Below are 22,051 nucleotides of genomic sequence, written 5' to 3' on the forward strand. Positions count from 1 at the left end.
GTTATGTAACAACCTCACATGAGCCCCGGAAACGTGACTGCTAAGACCCTTGAACAGAGCAGGCATGCAAAATGAGTATGAGTGTTTTTATTTGAAAGAGGACAAACATGAGGAATGACAAGGTGTTGTCCTAGTAATGGACAACTGCTTTAAGAAATACAATTTTCGGTTAAAACATTTCCAACATTCTTAACATGAAAAACGCTTCTCCCCTTTGTGACTTCTCTGATGTTAAAAGATGATTTTAGTGTAAAACATTTCCTACATTATGAACATGAAAAAGACCTCTCCCTTGTGTGGGTTCTTTGGTGTATAACAAAATTACATTTCTTTTTAAAGCATTTCCCACATTCTGGACAGGAAAAAGGCTTCTCTCCTGTGTGACTTCTCTGGTGGTTAAACAAAGCTGATTTCTGATTAAAATATTTGCCACATTCTGAACAGGAAAAAGGCTTCTCCCCTGAGTGGGTTCTCTGGTGCGTAATCAAAACTGATTTCTTGTTAAAACATTTGCCACATTCTGAACATGAAAAAGGTTTCACCCCAGTATGGGTTCTGTGGTGCGTAACCAAAGCCGATTTCTGATTAAAACATTTCCCACATTCTGAACAGAAAAAAGGCTTCTCCCCTGTGTGGGTTCTCTGGTGCGTAACCAAAGCCGATTTCTGATTAAAACATTTCCCACATTCTGAACAGGAAAAAGGTTTCACTCCTGTGTGGGTTATTTGGTGTATAACAAGCTTGTATTTCTGGATAAAACATTTCCCACATTCTGAACATGAAAAAGGTTTCACCCCTGTGTGGATTCTGTGGTGCGTAACCAAAGCAGATTTCTGTTTAAAACATTTCCCACATTCTGAACAGGAAAAAGGCTTCTCCCCTGTGTGGGTTCTCTGGTGCTTAACCAAATCTGATTTCTCATTAAAACATTTCCCACATTCTGAACAGGAAAAAGGTTTCTCCCCTGTGTGTCTTCTTTGGTGTCTAAGAAGATGACATTTATGTTTAAAACATTTTCCACACTTGGAACAAGAAAATTTTTTCTCCACTGTGTGAATTTTTGGATGTTTAAGAAAAGACTTTTCGATGGAAAAACTGTTTCCATATTCTGGACATGAAAATGGCTTCTTTGATTTAGGAGTATTTCCGCTTTTAATGCTTATTTTGTGACTCTGATTTTCCTTTGTTGTCGCCAATGAATCAGAAGACAGGACCTGTTTCAAAGGATCAGATGATAGGTCTTTGCTGTGAAGGGATGATGGTATAGCTGGGGTAATGGCATTAACTTCAATTGTATCCAGTGGGATCTCAAAATAATCCGATCTAAAACTTAAAGACGTCAGCTGTTCCTCTGATCTCCAGGTACAGTCATCTGCCAAGATATAAACCAGTTATTATTTTTTAATAAAATATCTTGAATGTCATTTACCATTTCTACTTCAACTGTCTGTAAAAATGGCAAGTTATGTAAAAACATTGAATTCTTCACCAAGACAATGACAGCTCACAGTCTAATAGAAAATCTCATAGGATGATAAGGGTTGGGGGTCACTTGGGGAATAGTGATCACAAAATAATAAGTTTTCATGTCTCCTTTAATAAGATGTGTAGTAGAGGGGTGACAAGGACACTAAACTTCAGGAGGGCAAATTTCCAACGGATGAGAGAGGATCTTGGTGCAATTAACTGGGGCGATATCCTGAGACATAAAAGTACACAAAGAAAATGGGAGATGTTTATTAGCATCCTGGATAGGGCCTGTGCACAGTATATACCGTATGGGAATAAACATACTAGAAATAGGAGGAAACCAATATGGCTAAATAGAGCTGTAAGGGGCGCAGTAAGTGACAAAAAGAAAGCATTTAGAGAATTAAAGGAAGTAGGTAGTGAGGAGGCATTAAATAAATACAAAAAATTAAATAAATTCTGTAAAAAGCAAATCAAGGCAGCAAAGATTGAGACAGAGAGACTCATTGCCAGAGAGAGCAAAAATAACCCCAAAATATTCTTTAACTACATAAATAGTAAGAAACTAAAAAATGATAGTGTTGGCCCCCTTAAAAATAGTCTGGGTGAAATGGTGGATGAGGATGAGGAAAAAGCCAATATGCTAAATGACTTTTTTTCATCAGTATTTACAAAAGAAAATCCCATGGCAGCCAATATGACTAGTGATAAAAATTCCCAATTAAATGTTACCTGCTTAACCCAGCAGGAAGTACGGCGGCGTCTAAAAATCACAAATATTGACAAATCTCCAGGCCCGGATGGGATACACCCCCGAGTACTGAAGGAATTAAGTACAGTCATTGATAGACTATTATTTTTAATCTTTAAAGAGTCCATAATAACAGGGTCTGTACCACAGGACTGGCGTATAGCAAATGCGGTGCCAATATTCAAAAAGGGGACAAAAACTGAACTCGGAAATTATAGGCCAGTAAGCTTAACCTCTACTGTGGGTAAAATCCTGGAGGGCATTCTAAGGGATGCTATACTGGAGTATCTGAAGAGGAATAACCTCATGACCCAGTATCAGCACGGGTTTACTAGGGACCGTTCATGTCAGACTAATTTGATCAGCTTCTATGAAGAGGTAAGTTCCGGACTGGACCAAGGGAACCCAGTAGATGTAGTGTATATGGACTTTTCAAAAGCTTTTGATACGGTGCCACACAAAAGGTTGATACATAAAATGAGAATAATGGGGATAGGGGAAAATATGTGCAAGTGGGTTGAGAGCTGGCTCAGGGATAGGAAACAAAGGGTGGTTATTAATGGAGCACACTCGGACTGGGTCGCGGTTAGTAGTGGGGTACCACAGGGGTCAGTATTGGGCCCTCTTCTTTTTAACATATTTATTAATGATCTTGTAGGGGCATTCAGAGTAGAATTTCAATATTTGCAGATGACACTAAACTCTGCTGGGTAATCAATACAGAGGAGGACAATTTTATATTACAGGATGATTTATGTAAACTAGAAGCTTGGGCTGATAAATGGCAAATGAGCTTTAATGGGGATAAATGTAAGGTCATGCACTTGGGTAGAAGTAATAAGATGTATAACTATGTGCTTAATTCTAAAACTCTGGGCAAAACCGTCAATGAAAAAGACCTGGGTGTATGGGTGGATGACAAACTCATATTCAGTGGCCAGTGTCAGGCAGCTGCTACAAAGGCAAATAAAATAATGGGATGCATTAAAAGAGGCATAGATGCTCATGAGGAGAACATAATTTTACCTCTATACAAGTCACTAGTTCGACCACACTTAGAATACTGTGCACAGTTCTGGTCACCGGTGTATAAGAAAGACATAGCTGAACTGGAGCGGGTGCAGAGAAGAGCGACCAAGGTTATTAGAGGACTGAGGGGTCTGCAATACCAAGATAGGTTATTACACTTGGGGCTATTTAGTTTGGAAAAACGAAGGCTAAGGGGTGATCTTATGTTAATGTATAAATATATTAGGGGACAGTACAAAGACCTTTCTGATAATCTTTTTAATCATAGACTGGTGACAGGGACAAGGGGGCATCCTCTACGTCTGGAGGAAAAAAGGTTTAAGCATAATAACAGACGCGGATTCTTTACAGTAAGAGCAGTGAGACTATGGAACTCTCTGCCGTATGATGTTGTAATGAGTGATTCATTACTTAAATTTAAGAGGGGACTGGATACCTTTCTGGAAAAGTATAATGTTACAGGGTATATACAGTGCCTACAAGTACAAATGGGAATGTGGAAAACCACATGAAAAACGACCAAAATGGGTATAAATGTAACCAAATCTTTATTAAATATAACCACAAATAAGTAACACACTTAACGCCCCCTGACGAAGGAGCTTCCGCTCCGAAACGCGCGTCGGGTGCCCGTGCGGTGACCGGTCCTGGCTTCCTCCTTCATCTCCCCCTGCTCACAGGTACACTTCCGACCGCTTAGGCGGTGATTAGTCCTGGTTTCCAGGCATGGAATATTCGGAATCGCATGGTCTAAGATGATCAAGGGGGTTACAATATATATTATACTCACTTTATGTTTATTGGAGTAGGTAGCTGTCGGGCTTGTATCCGCATGGTTTCTATCATATGGTGGCCATTCTATAGGTGCACAGCCACCATTTTTTAGCACCTTGTTCTATCTTCTGTCCTGAGCCTTATTAAGTGTGTTACTTATTTGTGGTTATATTTAATAAAGATTTGGTTACATTTATACCCATTTTGGTCGTTTTTCATGTGGTTTTCCACATTCCCATTTGTATTCAAGGTTGTACGGCTGGGTGTTGACATATCCAGTAGAGGCAATGTTAATATCTATGTAAAATGTTGACAATGTTGCTATATAATACCTTTATTTCTCTAGTGCCTACAAGTAGTATTCAACCCCCTGCAGATTTAGCAGGTTTACACATTTGGAATTAACTTGGCATTGTGACATTTGGACTGTAGATCAGCCTGGAAGTGTGACATGCACTGCAGCAAAAAAGAATGTTATTTCTTTGTTTATTTTTTTTTTAAATTGGGAAAAGTTTTTTCAGAGGGTCATTTATTATTCAACCCCTCAACCCACCAGAATTCTGTTTGGTTCCCCTAAAGTATTAAGAAGTAGTTCAGGCACAAAGAACAATGAGCTTCACATGTTTGGTTTAATTATCTCTTTTTCCAGCCTTTTCTGACTATTTAAGACCCTCCCCAAACTTGTGAACAGCACTCATACATGGTCAACATGGGAAAGACAAAGGAGCATTCCAAGGCCATCAGAGACAAGATCGTGGAGGGTCACAAGGCTGGCAAGGGGTACAAAACCCTTTCCAAGGAGTTGGGCCTACCTGTCTCCACTGTTGAGAGCATCATCCGGAAGTGGAAGGCTTATGGAACTGTTAAGCCTTCCACGGCCTGGACAGCCTTTGAAAGTTTCCTCCCGTGCCAAGGCCAGGCTTGTCCGAAGAGTCAAGGCTAACCCAAGGACAACAAGGAAGGAGCTCCGGGAAGATCTCATAGCAGTGGGGACATTGGTTTCAGTCAATACCAAAAGTAACGTACTCCACCGCAATGGTCTCCGTTCCAGACGAGCCGGTAAGGTACCTTTACTTTCAAAGCGTCATGTCAAGGCTCGTCTACAGTTTGCTCATGATCACTTGGAGGACTCAGACTGACTGGTTCAAGGTTCTCTGGTCTGATGAGACCAAGATCGAGATCTTTGGTGCCAACCACACACGTGACGTTTGGAGACTGGATGGCACTGCATACGACCCCAAGAATACCATCCCTACAGTCAAGCATGGTGGTGGCAGCATCATGCTGTGGGGCTGTTTCTCAGCCAAGGGGCCTGGCCATCTGGTCCACATCCATGGGAAGATGGATAGCACGGCCTACCTGGAGATTTTGGCCAAGAACCTCCGCTCCTCCATCAAGGATCTTAAGATGGGTCGTCATTTCATTTTCCAACAAGACAATGACCCAAAGCACACAGCCAAGAAAACCAAGGCCTGGTTCAAGAGGCAAAAAATCAAGGTGTTGCAGTGGCCTAGTCAGTCTCCTGACCTTAACCCAATTGAAAACTTGTGGAAGGAGCTCAAGATTAAAGTCCACATGAGACACCCAAAGAACCTAGATAACTTGGAGAAAATCTGCATGGAGGAGTGGGCCAAGATAACTCCAGAGACCTGTGCCGGCCTGATCAGGTCTTATAAAAGACGATTATTAGCTGTAATTGCAAACAAAGGTTATTCCACAAAATATTAAACCTAGGGGTTGAATAACAATTGACCCACACTTTTATGTTTAAAATTTATAAAAATTTAACTGAGCAACAAAACTTTTTGGTTTGTAAGATTTATGCATCTGTTAATAAATCCTGCTCTTGTTTGAAGTTTGAAGGCTCTAACTTATTTGCATCTTATTAAACCTGCTAAATCTGCAGGGGGTTGAATACTACTTGTAGGCACTGTATATTAGATTCCTTGATAAGGCGTTGATCCAGGGAACTAGTCTGATTGCCGTATGTGGGGTCGGGAAGGAATTTTTTTCCCCATGGTGGAGCTTACTCTTACCACATGGGTTTTTTTTGCCTTCCCCTGGATCAACATGTTAGGGCATGTTAGGCTATGGGTTGAACTAGATGGACTTAAAGTCTTCCTTCAACCTTAATAACTATGTAACTATGTAACTATGTAACCAGTGGAGTGTGGTGTTCAACTGTTTGATCATTCTGCTTCCCAAATATGGAACAAAAAGCCACACAGAAACATTTTGTTGACGAACCTAATACCAATAAAAACTTCTATTCATCTAACAAAAAAACAAGTCCCCACTCAGGCCCATCATCTGTCAGTGGAAAAACAGGAGGTTTCCACATTATTAGTGGCTCAAAGGCTCTTGAAAATTAACATGGCTTCCAATAACCAATCCAGCAATAACCACTCTCCCAAAGTCAAATTTCCCCCTCACCTCTGAGCCTTTCAGTATGCCCAAACCACATGTATTTGGCATTACTCTAGTGAGAAGAACCCACTTAATTTACGGTGTGTGTGTCTCCTGGAGCACAATCAGGGCACTATGTGTTGGGTAATAAAATGGCATATTTGCCATTTTTTTCTCCTACATCCACTGTGTGCTAATTTCCGGAAATTGCCTATGGAATCAAAAATTGCCACTATTCCAATAGATTAGTTCTCTGAGGGTTATAATTTCCAAAATGTCATTTTATGGGGATTCCTACAGCTCTGATTTTCTGAAATTTTGTCATATTAGGGCTTCTGCAGATGGTGTGTCACATCTCTTCTAGGATCTGCCCCTATGATGTCAGCAGGCGTGTCCTTATTCATATGTCTGGCCGGGCTAGAAACGGAGTAGACGTTGGCACCAGAAGCTCTGGACGACATAGGCTCGATTCAGCCACTAAGATTAGGCTGCCTGGGACAAGTAGTACCTTCTTAGTCTGGCAGTATGGGTGTATGTGTTGTCCAGCTGAAGTAATCTGCTCCCTTATACAGCCAATTTGATAGCACTATATTCCACGAAAGCTCGAAGCATATTGAAGGAAGCTGCCAGATACAGCCTTGTTCTTCTCTGGTTCGGTCCTCTATGTTCAGCTCACGGCTTGTGTATTTGTTTCCTGTTGTGATCCCGGCCTGTTTGCTGACTACTCTTATGTCTTCTGATTTTGTATTTTCTCTGACTTACTGGTTCTGACCCGGCTACCTGACTATTGTTCTTCCCAATTCACACCACCGAACAGCAGGCAACACTGTGGGCCAAGCCAGGTGGGTCTCTATGTAAGTCCAGATCCATGTAGAGGTGTTAAAGGGTAATGAGCAAGGCCATCCTTGGGATCAGGAAGATGGAGTAGATATCGCCAAGCCTGTTTGTGGTGGCCATCTTTTGAGCTGATAGTTGGCCACAAACACTGCAACTAAAGGTACCTTCACACGAAGCGACGCTGCAGCGATAGCGACAACGATGCCGATCGCTGCAGCGTCGCTGTTTGATCGCTGGAGAGCTGTCACACAGACCGCTCTCCAGCGACCAACGATGCCGAGGTCCCCGGGTAACCAGGGTAAACATCGGGTTGCTAAGCGCAGGGCCGCGCTTAGTAACCCGATGTTTACCCTGGTTACCAGCGTAAAAGTAAAAAAAACAAACAGTACATGCTCACCTGCGCGTCCCCCAGCGTCTGCTTCCTGACACTGACTGAGCTCCGGCCCTAACAGCACAGCGGTGAGGTCACCGCTGTGCTTTCACTTTCACTTTAGGGCCGGCGCTCAGTCAGTGTCAGGAAGCAGACGCTGGGGGACGCGCAGGTGAGTATGTACTGTTTGTTTTTTTTACTTTTACGCTGGTAACCAGGGTAAACATCGGGTTACTAAGCGCGGCCCTGCGCTTGGTAACCCGATGTTTACCCTGGTTACCAGTGTAAAACATCGCTGGTATCGTTGTTTTTGCTTTCAAACACAACGATACACAGCGATCGGACGACCAAATAAAGTTCTGGACTTTATTCAGCGACCAGCGACATCACAGCAGGATCCTGATCGCTGCTGCGTGTCAAACGAAACGATATCGCTAGCCAGGACGCTGCAACGTCACGGATTGCTAGCGATGTCGTTTCGTGTGAAGGTACCTTAATACTTTGAGTCTGCAAGCTATTCCAGTAAGATCTGGATTCAAATAGCTAAATGGCGTTCTTTTCCTTCTCAACCCTCAAATGTGCCCAGACAGTAATGTACAACCACATATAGGGAATTGTCGGATACAAGAGAAGTTGTAAAATAATGTGTGAGGTCTATCTGTTTGCTATTACCCTTTGTGAAAGTGAAAAAATTTGGGCTTATATTTTGTGAAGAATTCTGAAATTATCACCATATGAAGTGATACACGTCAGATTTGAAAAATGGACCCTGATTAGGAACATAAAACTGGCTGCAGGAACTGGTTATGAGAGTATTTTGTAGTCAAAATCTGTGACTATAGACAATAACACATCTACTGAAATGATCAAACTCAACAAACTTCATTAGTAAAAAATGAGTGATCAGAGGTAAAACCTCTCTGGAGCAGTTACAGTATGGGGCTTGGTGGTTTTTGGCAATCTTAATTATCATAATTTTCTGTCAGATGAGTTTCAAGAAGAAATATTAGATAGTCAAAGATAAGAGAAGAGAAAGTATTAGTGCTCCCCATTTCAGGAGAGATTGTGCAGTAATTTGAATTCTTTAGGATTGAAAACAAAACAGTAATTAGACTTACTGGTAATTGTATTTCCAGGAATCCATCCTGACAGCACACTGGAGGACGTCCTTCTTATCCATGATGGGACAGGAAACACGAGAGGTTAAAAGGACCCTCCCCCTACCACCCTTCAGTGTTTTTCCAAAGTAACACATCTGGATGGATGCAAAAACAAGTTTTATTACAACAAAATAATCAATCATACAAATGTTACATCACATAAGTATAAAGATCAAACAATAGGAAGGGAACTAACAGTGCTGTCAGGATGGATTCCTGGAAATACAATTACCAGTAAGTCTAATTACTGTTTTCCAGGTCACCACCTGACAGCACACTGGAGAAATACCAAAGGAGAATGGTATTTAGGGTGGGACCACTGCTTGAAGTACCTTTCTACCAAAGGCCAACTGAGGCGAAACTACATCTAACTTATAGTGTTTAGAAAAGGTACTAAGATTAGACCATGATGCAGCTCTACAGATCTGGTCTGCCGTAGCCCCCCCTTTCTCCGCCCATGATGTGGCCATGGCCCTAGATGAGTGGGCTTTAAGATTAACCGGGGAATTCAAACCTTTAGCTTTGTAGGCTAAATCAATTGTAGATTTTATCCACCGTGCGATAGTCGCTTTAGACGCTTTTTTCCCCTTATTTGAACCCCTGAACTGAACGAAGAAGTTATTGTCCTGTCTCCAGGGTCTAGATAGATCAAGGTACCTGAGTACTGACTCTCTTACATCAAGGTTATGAAAAAATCTTTCTTTTTGGTTTTTAGGGAATTGGCAAAATGACGGTAAAACAATCTCCTGATTCATATTAGTATCGGAGACGACCTTAGGGAGAAAGGCCGTATCTAGCCTTAGTACTATTTTATCATCAAAGATCTGTAAATACGGGTTCTGTACCGAAAGAGCCTGTAGTTCCCCCAATCTTTTTGCCGATGTGATCGCAACTAAAAATGCGGTTTTAAGAGAGAGTTTGTTAATATCTATGTCTCCAGTTATATCCCAGGACTGATCACACAGAAAATTCAGGACCAGATTAAGATCCCACGGCGGGACGGATTTCCTAATGAATGGCCTTAGCCTCTGGACTGCTCTAGAGAATCTACTAATCCAGGGGTGGGTAGATAGAGAAAAATCAAAGAATGTACTTAGGGCCGCTATCTGGACTCTTAATGTACTTGGTCTAAGACCTTTTTGAAATCCTGACTGCAAGAAATCAAGAATTTTCGGGATATCTGGATGGTCAGTATCAACTGTCATCTCCCCACAGAATCCACAAAATGTTTTCCATATTTTTGTGTAGATTGCAGATGTCACCGGCTTTCTGCTGGCTTGAAGGGTAGAAATGACGTCATCTGAAAGACCTTTTGCTCTCAAGATCTTCCGTTCAGGATCCATGCTGCCAACTGAAGTGCTCCTGGGTTCTGGTGTAGAACTGGACCTTGTAGAAGAAGATCCTCTCTTACTGGTAACAGGAGAGGTTCTTCCACTGACAATTTTTTTAACAATGGAAACCAACTTCGTTTCGGCCAGTGAGGAGCTATGAGGATGACTTTGGCCTCGTCCTCGCAAATTTTCCTGAGTGTCCTTGGAATCAATGCTAGAGGCGGAAACGCATAGAGAAGACCGTTGCTCCAGGGTTGTGACAGGGCATCGATCGCAGCTGGACTTTCCCAGGGGTTTAGGGAGTAAAAGGTTTCGACTTTTGCGTTTTGCTTTGTAGCAAATAGATCCACAGTCGGCTTCCCCCAACGATGACAAAGATCCCTGAATACTTCGCTGTTCAGTTCCCACTCTGTAGGGGATACACTTTTCCTGCTCAGGAAATCTGCCAACTGGTTCTTGGATCCCTCCAGATGTACAGCCGAGATTGACCGCACCGACTTCTCTGCCCACTTGAAGATCTGTTCCGCCAGATCTTGTAATGCCAGATGTCTTGCCCCCCCCTGATGTCGAAGGAAGGCTACAGTCGTCGTATTGTCCGAGAAGATTTTTACATGCTTGTTCTTCAGCAAATGTTGTGCCGCCGTTAGGACCTTCCAAACCGCATGCAACTCTCTGTGGTTTGATGACTTCTTGCTGTCCTTTCTTTCCCAACGACCTTGGAAATATCTTCCTAGGACATGACCTCCCCAACCTTCCTGACTTGCGTCTGTCGTGACTGACACACTTGGGGTTTGAAGCCATGACACTCCTACCCGGAGATTTTTGGAGAGAGTCCACCACACCAGAGACCTCTTGATCTGAAAAGAAAGATTCAGTCTTTGATTTAGAGAATTTTGCCTCCTGTTCCAGCTCCTCAGAACTCCCTGCTGAAGCTGTCGGGAATGAAACTGGCTCCATCTCACGCAAGGGATGCAGGCCGTCATCAATCCCAGTATTCTCATCCCGTCTCTGATCGTATTTCGGCCTCGGGAGAAATGATGGACCTTTTTTATTATACCCTTTAGCCTGTCTTCCGGAAGGTAGGACATTCTTGTTTCTGAGTCGAGCATGACTCCTAGGAATTTTATTCTGGATTTCGGTATTAGATCTGATTTCTTCCAATTTATAATCCAACCGAGACTCTCTAGTGTGGAGATGAGGAACTGACAGTTGACCCTGAGCTGGTTTACTGACTCTGCCGCTATCAAAAAGTCGTCTAGATAAGGGATTACCATCACATCCCGATTTCTCAGATATGCGACTACCTCTACCATAAGTTTTGTAAAAACCCTGGGAGCCGACGCCAGGCCGAAGGGGAGACAGCGAAATTGAAAGTGATAGATCTTCCCTTCCATGTTTACCGCAAACCGCAGGAATTTTTGGTGGTTTAGGTAAATGGGAACATGGTAATATGCACTCTTTAGATCTAGAGTGCACATCACCATACCCCTTCCCAACAGAGGAATGGTAGACCGAATTGACTCCATTTTGAATCTTTTGTATACCACCCAGTTGTTTAGGTGCTTCAGATTTATTATCGTTCTCGACTCTCCCGATGGTTTTGTTATTGAGAAGAGATTCGAGTAATGACCTCTGTACTCTTCTTGGGAGGGGACCGGAACAATTGCCGCCATTTTTAGGAGGTCCTGTATATCCGACCACATGGGGGATGATGATTTTAGATGTGTGCTGGACACCAGAAATCTTTCGGGCGGAAGGGAGGAAAATTCGATTTTGTACCCCTGGGACACCACCTGTAACACCCAAGGACTCGTTGTTATTCCCCTCCAACCTTCTAGGAATCCGGCTAGATGACCCCCTACTCTGATGGCGTCATTTCCTATGGTAGCTAGACCTCGGACCTGAGTAACTCGAGTCTTTGGTTTTGGGTCTACTGTCTCCCCCTTTCTGGTAGCTCCATCTACCTTGCTTCCCTTTACCTCTGTAATCCTGTTTCTGATTATAGCGGGGTCTCCGAAAGGGCTGGAATTTTTTAGGCTTTTCTTCGGGAAACCCCTTTTTTACGTCTGAGGCTTTCTCTAATATATCGTCGAGGACCGGTCCGAAGACCCTGCCCCCAGAGAAGGGTATGGAACACAATTTATTTTTGGAGTGCATATCACCCGACCAATTTTTGAGCCAGATAGCTCTTCGGGCTGCATTAGAGAGAGATTGACCTCTAGCCGCGAACCTAACCGTCTCCGCGGACGCGTCTGCCAAAAAGGCGGTTGCCAATTTTAACAGAGGCAGAGATTTCATGATAGTATCTCTAGGAGTTTTGGCTATTAATTGATCCTGAAGATCATTTAGCCACAGGTCCATGGAGCGAGCCACTGATGTTGCTGCGATATTAGCTCCGATAACCGCCGAAGAACTCTCCCAGGTCCTTTTTAAAAGTCCATCTGCCTTTCTGTCCATGGGCTCTTTTAGATTGGAAGAGTCCTCAAAAGGGATTGAGGTTCTTCTGGACACTTTAGCCAATGGAATGTCTATTTTAGGTATATCGACCCATTCTTTAACTTCATCCGGGTCAAACGGCAAGCGGAGTCGGAAATCTTTAGGGATAGTCAATCTCTTCTCCGCCTCCTCCCATTCATCCAAAATCATGGATCTGATATGGGAATTTACTGGAAACACTTTTGCAGTCTGTGAGCGCAAGCCACCAAACATTTCGTCCTGAACTGAACAAGATGGTTGTGGATCCTCAATCTGCATAGTATGCCGCACAGCCTCCAACAGTTCTCCTGTGTCTGCCGCAGAGAATAAGTATTTTCTCCCTCTCTGTGGGGGGTCTCTGCTCTCCTCTTCCTCCTCTATATCCGATACAGCAGATAACGAATCTCCTGAAGAGTAATCGACCCTCTGCCTTTTGCTCGGTCTCTCTGAAGGTGAGGCTTGGGGTAGTGCCAGACCTGATACAGAAGCCTGGACCTCCTCTCTTATCATGGCTCTCATATTTGACATAAGAGAAGCCTGCTCCTCTCCTATGATTCTGCAGGTGCACGCTTCACATAGGAGTTTCTGCCAGGTATCTTTCAGTTTGGCTGCGCAAATAGGACATTTTTTGCTTTTGCCAGGCTTCTTTAACGGTTTTTCTGGTAATGAGGCCGCCTATAGAAAAATAACAAAACTCCAGGATAATGCCCCATTTTTTTTTTTTTTTTTTTTAAATGTCCATAATACCGGTCCCCTGGTCTACTCACTAGCGCCGTGGACTCCTGCCCTTCTCTAGCTGCGTCCTCCATGATGCACCGGAGATCGCTTACTGCACATACCTTATATTTCTGCTCGTCTGTTCATCTGTACAGCGCTCCTGCGCTCACTACCGCTTCCTGTTTCGGAGATGCCGCCCGCCCCCCTCAGCCGCAAACCGGAAGTGACGCGGCCGGAAAGAGAGGATGGTGCAGCGACGATTTGCTTCCTCATGCCGGCCGCATGGAGACGCCGACGTCCGCAGAGGCAACCGGCAGGATCGCATGCACCAGGGGGCGTGACGGAAGGATCGAGAGCCCCCGGCAGGGGGAAGCGATCCTCATACCAGGAGCAGCGCTACACTGGTAGGCAGAGGGACCCTCGGGCGGGTGTCGGCCAGCGGGTGCCTCATGGAGGGAAGGGTGAGGCAAAGCCCCCGATCCACAATCCCCCCGCACAGAACGGTAGCTCCTCTCGCCGTTCCTATCCATAATGGGACAGGAAAAACACTGGAGGGTGGTAGGGGGAGGGTCCTTTTAACCTCTCGTGTTTCCTGTCCCATCATGGATAAGAAGGACGTCCTCCAGTGTGCTGTCAGGTGGTGACCTGGAAATTGAAATTTATGACGAGGAGAGAATCCATGAAACCAAGGCTCGAGCCATGCCAACATCTTCTGCAGGCATAAATAAATGTATGTTACAGCCATCAGCCATGCACAGCTTAGAGATATATCATGGGACAGGTGTAATATTTTGTGTGTAGTTTATCATAATCCTCCATGAAGTTAGTTGGTTTTAAAGAAATTGAAAAGTCATGATAAAGGGAAACTCTGTTGTTATTGTACAGAAATGCACACTTGGCCCTGACTGCACATTTAATGTTGTTGATCATAAAAGCAAAGTTTGGCCAGAAAGACTGGACCTGGTCTTGTAGGGACCATATGAGAACATTCAGCAGCACAGAAGAGGAAGAAGGTAAATTCATCGAATAAGATATCAGAATTATAATTATAATATTTTTCTTCAAGTGATTCTCTTACTTGTTTGCACATTCTATGTCATTTGGCTTTGTAGTTTACAGATCTGGGCAGGTAATGGTCAGTGACTACTAATCCCAAGGGGGTAGTTGGATACTCCAGGTTCTAAGTTCTATAGAAAAGGATTTAATTTCACAAAGTAATTTCAACATTCCCAAATAGAGCAGATTGTTGTTGTCTATAGGCAAAATGGTGATCACACGATTGTGATACGACCAGAACAGACTATCGATAAAGCAGCCACAGCTGGTGACTGAGAGGATTCTGTGACTTCTCTGTATTTAGTGGTCACTACTCACCTGGGTAGTCATATGTGGGAATCTTCTCTTTACACCGCTCATCACCCCTCACATATGTCTCTGTAGTATTAATATGGGTCAGATCTTCACCCTGAAACAAATATTGTAAAAGTCACAGATAGATGGAGAAGTCACATCTATGGTCAGCTCTAATTCTTCCATCTCCACCGTTCTCATTACACAAGTATAAAACATATAATACTGGTGGATAAAACAAAGCTGAGCACAAGACCTTCACAGCCGTCTACACATCATAGGGGAGGTCTCATGACACCTTCTCTCCATCTACCTGATGATGCTGAGGAACATTGGGATTTTCTTGTTTACAGTCCTCTGGAAGAAGAGGATGGGGACATCTCTCTGGTGTTGTCCTCTTGCTAGATAGATCTGAAGGAAACACAAGGGCTGAATTCATTATTTACATACAGATAATTATAGGCTGTGTGCATTTAGTCATGTCTATTACCTGGTGATGTGAGGGGTTGAGAAATCTCCATCATGATTTCCTTGTATACATCTTTATGTCCCTCTAAATACTCCCACTCCTCCATGGAGAAATAGACAGTGACATCCTGACACCTTACAGGAATCTGACACATACAATGATACTGTCATCCCCTGATTCCTTCATAGCCTTACTGTATAATGTCCCAACATTCCCAGCAGTGTCACCTCTCCAGTCAGCAGCTCAATCATCTTGCAGGCGAGTTCTAGGATCTTCTGGTCATTGATATCCTCATAAACCAGGGGGTTACATGGAGGCCTTAGGGCTGGACTCATGGGTCTTCCCCATCCCTCAGACACAGGGTCCTGACAGCGCTCACTAGAGGTCTTCTTCACTACTGTGTAATCCTGGTTATGGAGAGACACATTAATAAATTTCACTACACACATTTCCAGAGTCCTCACCTCTCCAGTTCTGTCCATCTGCTATTCTCATAGATAAGAATGAGGTAATGTGACGTCATCAGAATCTCTCACCTCTCCAGTAAGCCGGAAGAGGATCTCTAGGGTGAGGTGTAATATCCTCTCCCCCATCTTGTCTCTGTCTATATCCATTCTTGATGGGTAATTCAGGAAAATTGTCTTATATAGATGATCTTCACAGAGAGGATCCGATATTGTAGAGACCTGAATGAGAAGATGAGCCGTTGTAACATCATTAAATCCTGTGTAATAATTCAATTATTGGAGATAATAAGGGAAACACATGAGGAGATAGAACGTGTAGATGTTGTATTCTCTAGTCTTTTATGGACTGGAACAGAAGTTGAATTGCTGACTAAGACATCTCCATGCTCCCAATGACTGGCTATGTTTCTTACGGCTTCAGCAACTGATTGGCTGTAGGAATCACAAGTTTGATGGGAATGACTAGGAAATACAGAGACTGGCGGGGAACCCAAGCAGCAATGGTATTTTTTATTATTTTACAACATACCGCATTCTTCCCTGACATCTACTAATAAAACCTATATATTTAGGCCACAGACAACAAGCAGTTTTTCCCTCGGAGTCGGCAGCTGAATACGTTCCTCATAGACTCATCTTCCATAACGCTAATTGTCGTCTCATTTACCAACACTGGAATCGGCATTAGCAATACTGCAGGAAATATTCATTACACGTGACAGGAGAAATAACGACTTCATGATGAGGACGACATCTTCATCTTCTACTACGGCTCTAGAAAAATATTTGGCCAAAGTCTGTCACTGACTCCATCCCCACCGGCCTCTATATGAAGGTTTCCCATCTTCCCCGCACTGTAATCTTCTATCATATTAAATCTCATGTCTGATTCACACACAGAAGTTTGAGGCTTTTATAAAAGCTTGTTTGTAAGAACAACAAGACAGGAGTTGTTTGACGTCAATATCTCCATGTACAGTGATTTATTTTCTCTTTATATTAGGGTTTTTTTTAGCTTTTTTTGTAGGCTTCTTTATATTACATGAAAAATACCCTAAAAAAATTGGGGATGCAGGTACTGTGGAAAAATTATACTGTGTGTGTGTGGGGGGGCCAAGAAACTGGCACTGTACGGTATCAAGAATATGATAAGTGAGGATTTATTATCTAGTGGTTTGTGTGGAAGAATATTGCGTGGGACATCTTGTACTATCATAATGTGTGGGGGATACTGTGGGAACATTATACTGTGTCTGGGGGCCAAGAAAGAGGCACGGTACTATGAGAGTAATACAGGTTTCCTTGATTCCCGTCTTTCATAGTTGGGTCGTTTGTATCTATCAGCGGAAAAGGAATAAAACCATTGTGATTCTTATAAGGAGACAACACAAAACACCCCTATATATAACATTTTATAACAACCACACAATCTGTGACTCTTCAGGGTAAACTATGCAAATGGATTAAATAATCAAATTATGCAAGTTGATTTCATCCCTATTCTTCCACTTTACCTGTGAATGCTTGCTAGAATGACACTTGTTAACAATACAAAGAGGTTAGGTGCCTCTGTAAAATGAAACAGATGTTCAGCCAAGACATCCAAACATTCAAAGACTCTTTACAGGAGAGCAACCAAGACATCATAGCTTCATCACAAGGGACACAGAATTGTCATTCTACAGGATGCCAGCTTAGGGGAACATGGCCCCTGTTGAAAGAATCCAGGTTTGCTCCATTGACCATCACTGAACCATGGGGAAGTCAGGATTTGGACCCTCCGGTCACTTGAGCCTCAGGGATACATTTGTGAAAGCTAGGAATGGAATCACTGGTCATCTGGCTCCATGGAGATTTTCGGAGAAGCCAGGTTTTGAATCTCTGTTTCACTGGCCTTGTACCTCAATGGACTGTCATCTTCCTAAGCTTAGGCATGCTGTTGGAGAAATCAGCGCAAATGGGTTCTTATCCAACGCAAAGCGAATTGATATAATCAAATTCTACTCATCAGATGGAGCTTTTGATAAAGCATATAAAGTTATCCGCTGCAGCAGATCCACGGGTCAGCAAGTGACCATGCTGTAGATGAATGAGCGGGTTAATGTCGATATAATCTGTGCTGCTGAATAGATGTAGGTCCAGATGTATTTAAATTTAAGAAAGCATTATACTGCTTCGGCAAAAATCCCTGGATAGACCGCACATGGAGTACTATGTACAGTTTTGGGCACTGGTGCTCAGGAAGAATATAATGGAACTAGAGCAAGTACAAAGGAGGGCAACACAATTAATAAAGTGGATGAGGGAACTACAATACCCAGAGAGATTAGCAAAATTAGGATTATTTAGTCTAGAAAAAAGATGACTGAGGTGAGATCTAAAAAACCATATATAAGTAAATAAGGGGACAATACAAATATCTCTCCAAGGACCTGATTATACCAAGGAAGGTGACAGTCACAAGGGGGCATTCTCTGCGTCTGGAGGACAGAAGGTTTTTTCACCAACATAGAAGAGGATTCTTTACTGTTAGGGCAGTGAGAATCTGGAATTCCTTGCCTGAGGAGGTGGTGATGGCAAACTCAGTCGAGGGGTTCAGAAGAGCCCTGGATGTCTTCCTGGAGCATAACAATATTGTATCTTACAGTTATTAGGTTATTTAGAAGGACGTAGATTTGGGGATTTATTCTGACGAAATGTCTTTCTTCGACCTTGCTAACTATGTTACTATGTAAAGGTGGTTTATTCAATGCGTTTCGAAGTCTAAGCGACTTCTTCATCAGGAAATACCACACAAATACAGAGTCAGAAGTAGGATACTGTCTTATATATACAAAATTTCAAATAACGGCACCACTGGGATCACCTGACGAGCAAATATTTAAACACTGAAATTTCATGGTATTAACCAAATTTTCCAAATATTTCTTTTTTCATCTTTGCACTATGGAATAGGAAAATTTGGTTAATACCATGAAATTTCAATGCTTAAATATTTTACTCAAATATACATCAATTCTTGAATATGTCATGTGCTGTATCTGTGAACTCTGACATTGTCTGTTTGTCAGGTGATGCCAATGGCGCCGTTACTTGAAATTTTGTATATACAAGACAGTATCCTAGTAGCTTAGACTTCGAAACACATTGAATAAACCACCTCTCTTTATGTGAAATACGTCTGGACCTACATCTATTCAGCAGCACAGATTATATCCACATTAACACGCTCATTCATCTTCCTAGGGTTGTCATTACCTTCTGTCTGTGTGCATGCAACAGGTGGGGCCGTCGGCCCTGGAAGCTCTGAAGTAACAGCGGCTCTTATCCCGGCGAGTCAGCGGAAAGGTGAGACTCTGTAATGTGCACCATTTTGAGTATTTTGCTGGGACTATTCTATGTATTATTTGCCTGTTTTGTGGTTAAATAAATTATAGCCACACTGTTTTACCCTCACTCTGTGCTGTCTGAGTAGTATTACGCCCATGGTAAAAGGAGAGTGTGCGTTCGTTAGGATGATCCCTAGTCCATGTAGTTTCGGCTCGCGAACCAGAGCACCCGCTGATCCCTGGTGTCTCCACATTAATCAATGCCAAGGAAAAAACAACAGATAATTTCGGCCCCTTAAAAATGATAATAACAAGATAATTGTTATAGAGGACAAAGAAAAGACTGAGATATTAAACAGGCACTTTTCATCCATGTTCACCAATGAACCGTTTGTTTCAGTTATCATTCAACAAGGCAAAAATCCAAGTTCACCATCTGAAATAATAGTTAAACACAAAAAAGAAGTACTCATGTGTCAAAGCAATTTGAACATTGGAGGATGGCTGATGTGGTACCGATATTTAAGGAAGGTAAGAAGGTGGATCCAGGTAACTACCGTCTGATAAGTCTGACATCAATAGTGTGCAAAAATGTTAAGGGCATCATAAGAGATGACCTGCAGAGATATATTGCAGAGAATAATATAATAACTGACAACCAGCATGGACTCATGAAAGATAAGTCGTGTCTAACTAACATGTTGTATTTCTATGAGGAGGTGAGTGCAAATCTGGATGTTGGTAATGATGTGATTTATCTGGACTTTGCAAAGACATTTGATTCTGTACCACATAACAGCCTTATACTGAAGCTACAGAAGCAAGGACTGGGGGAACTATATGCAGATGGGTAAGGAATTGGCTAAATGACAGGAAACAAAGAGTTATTATCTCTAAATGGGATATAGTCAGCAGTGGATCTGTGCTAGGACCAATTCTTTTTAACCTCTTCATTAATGACCTTGCAGATGGGATTGAGAGTAAAGTGTCAGTCTTTGTGGAGCGCCCCTACGTCAGGGCAATGGGGTACTCGGTGGGGATGTCACGGTGGCCTGACCCGGTCCATGGCCCTTTGAGGGGCGTCCAATAAAAGGGAGAGTGTTTATAGAAAATGTTCGTGACACCACCTGTGGTATTCGGTCAGGGTGACCGGCGCTGCTTAGGGGTCCGCTGGGGTGATGTTATGGCAGCTAGATGGTATTCCTTCCCACAGGTGAAGTGTATCCCCAGGGCTTCCCAAAGTGTAGATGGTGGATGGTGAATGATGGAAGGCGCAGTGAATAACGAGGACACAAAGGTGCAGTCTCTTTACCTTTACTGAAGACTTCAGCATCCACAGTCCAGGGTACAGACCACAGGGCAGGCAGAGTCTGGCCGGTCCGAAGGCAAATCCAGAGACCCCTTATCCAGGTGGAAATCAGTAGCCTTCCTCTAGCGCCTCTGCGTTCTAGTAGCTCCCTGCTGAGCTTCTCGGTAAGGTCCTCACAACTATTGGAGATGTTAAGTCTCTTTCTCTCTGTCCCCCTGATGGATAGGATAGGACCATGACTGGTGGCCTGAGGCTTTTTGTAGGTACCCTAGAGACGCCCTGGCCTCCACAAGTTGCCAACGTGCCTCCTGTGTATAAAGGTCGGGCAGTCAACGTAGAATTAACTGATCAATGTAACAAAACCCGGCACTCAACTTCAATATGGATGCTGGATAATTTATTGTGTAGTATCAACAATAAAACGTTTCGGTCCTTCAGACCTTCCTCAGTTACTAATTGTGAGGTGTATAGAAAGAAGTCTCCTTTGCCAATAGAGCCCTATTGGAATCTCTTAATTTCCAGAAACTGCTCCTGGGTTTTAGCTTTAAGCTGTTCTGTGTCCGGGTGTAGACGCGGTGTCTCCGGCAGACGGTAGAGACTAGCGGTGGACACCCGGACACAGAACGTCTACACCCGGACACAGAACAGCTTAAAGCTAAAACCCAGGAGCAGTTTCTGGAAATTAAGAGATTCCAATAGGGCTCTATTGGCAAAGGAGACTTCTTTCTATACACCTCACAATTAGTAACTGAGGAAGGTCTGAAGGACCGAAACGTTTTATTGTTGATACTACACAATAAATTATCCAGCATCCATATTGAAGTTGAGTGCCGGGTTTTGTTACATTGATCAGCTATAGGGTGTGGGAGCCTACCCGTGCACGTACGATAGCAGTGCTCACGGTTTAATTCACAACGTAGAATTAACTGTCCTGCCAGTCTCTGAAATAAAGCATAAAGATCCTTACTCTCTCGGTGTTCTGGCTACCGGGATCTTTGCGCCTCAGAAGGAGGCAGCCTTTTACAGGGCAGAACTCCTTCTGGTTTTCTCTCCTTTTGCTATGACTTCGTTTCTCACTCACTACAATACGCTTCTCTTCAATGTCTCTTTCTTAGGATGCTGCCGCACGTGGGGCAGGCGCAGCTCCGTGGACCCTCGATCTCCGCAGACCGCAGTCTGGGTCTGGCTGGAACCCACTCAAGCCAGCTTCTCCAAGCTCGGTCGGGTTCTGTCTGTCTAACTTCCTATCCAAAACACCAGTTTTACCTAACTGTGAGGAGTGCCCTAATAGATAGAAGCTTAGCTCCCCCAGGCGGCCTGGAGTGTGAAGTGTGCTGTGTGGTTGTGATACCTGGTAAGAAGATCTCCTTTATTGCCTTCAGACGTAATATCACTCCCCCAGGTGTAAGAATAACATTACTGCAACGACCAGGACTCTGGGGCGCTGCACTTGCTGACGACACCAAACTATGTAGGATATTAACCCCTTCATGACCTCCGCCGTACTATTACTGTGGAGGTCGGATCCCCTGCTTTGATGTGGGCTCCGGCGCTGAGCCCACCTCAAAGCCAGGACATGTTAGCTGCTTTGAACAGCTGACATGTGCCCGCAATAGCTGTGGGTGAAATCGCGACTCACCCGCCGCTATTAACCAGTTAAATGCCGCTGTCAAATGCTGACAGCAGCATGTAACTGTCACTTCCGGCCATCGGGCTGGAAATGAGCGCATCAACGACCCCCGTCACATGATCGGGGGTCAGCGATGCGTCGGCATAGTAACCAGAGGTCTCCTTGAGCGCCACCCTG

General features: G+C 43.4%; 1 protein-coding gene across 2 annotated transcripts in view; it reads right to left on the reverse strand.

Annotated features, from left to right (window-relative positions):
• LOC143766477 (uncharacterized) overlaps nucleotides 1-20,459 on the reverse strand; it is a 511,034-nt gene extending 490,575 nt beyond the window's left edge. The window contains exons 1-7 of one of the 2 annotated variants that reach the window (XM_077254195.1): nucleotides 20,248-20,459; nucleotides 15,676-15,825; nucleotides 15,367-15,546; nucleotides 15,161-15,284; nucleotides 14,984-15,081; nucleotides 14,695-14,785; nucleotides 72-1,372 (exon numbers count right to left, since the gene is read on the reverse strand). In XM_077254195.1, coding sequence (XP_077110310.1) covers nucleotides 267-1,372; nucleotides 14,695-14,785; nucleotides 14,984-15,081; nucleotides 15,161-15,284; nucleotides 15,367-15,546; nucleotides 15,676-15,825; nucleotides 20,248-20,268 — 1,770 coding nt within the window. In that variant the 5' untranslated portion in view covers nucleotides 20,269-20,459 and the 3' untranslated portion in view covers nucleotides 72-266. Of the gene's footprint in view, nucleotides 1-71; nucleotides 1,373-14,694; nucleotides 14,786-14,983; nucleotides 15,082-15,160; nucleotides 15,285-15,366; nucleotides 15,547-15,675; nucleotides 15,826-20,247 lie in introns of those variants that run through there. The other variant, XM_077254193.1, reaches the window with a different exon arrangement.
• Nucleotides 20,460-22,051: the final 1,592 nt, after the last annotated feature.

This window comes from Ranitomeya variabilis, chromosome 4 (genome assembly GCF_051348905.1).
Source record: "Ranitomeya variabilis isolate aRanVar5 chromosome 4, aRanVar5.hap1, whole genome shotgun sequence".
NCBI lineage: Eukaryota > Metazoa > Chordata > Amphibia > Anura > Dendrobatidae > Ranitomeya > Ranitomeya variabilis.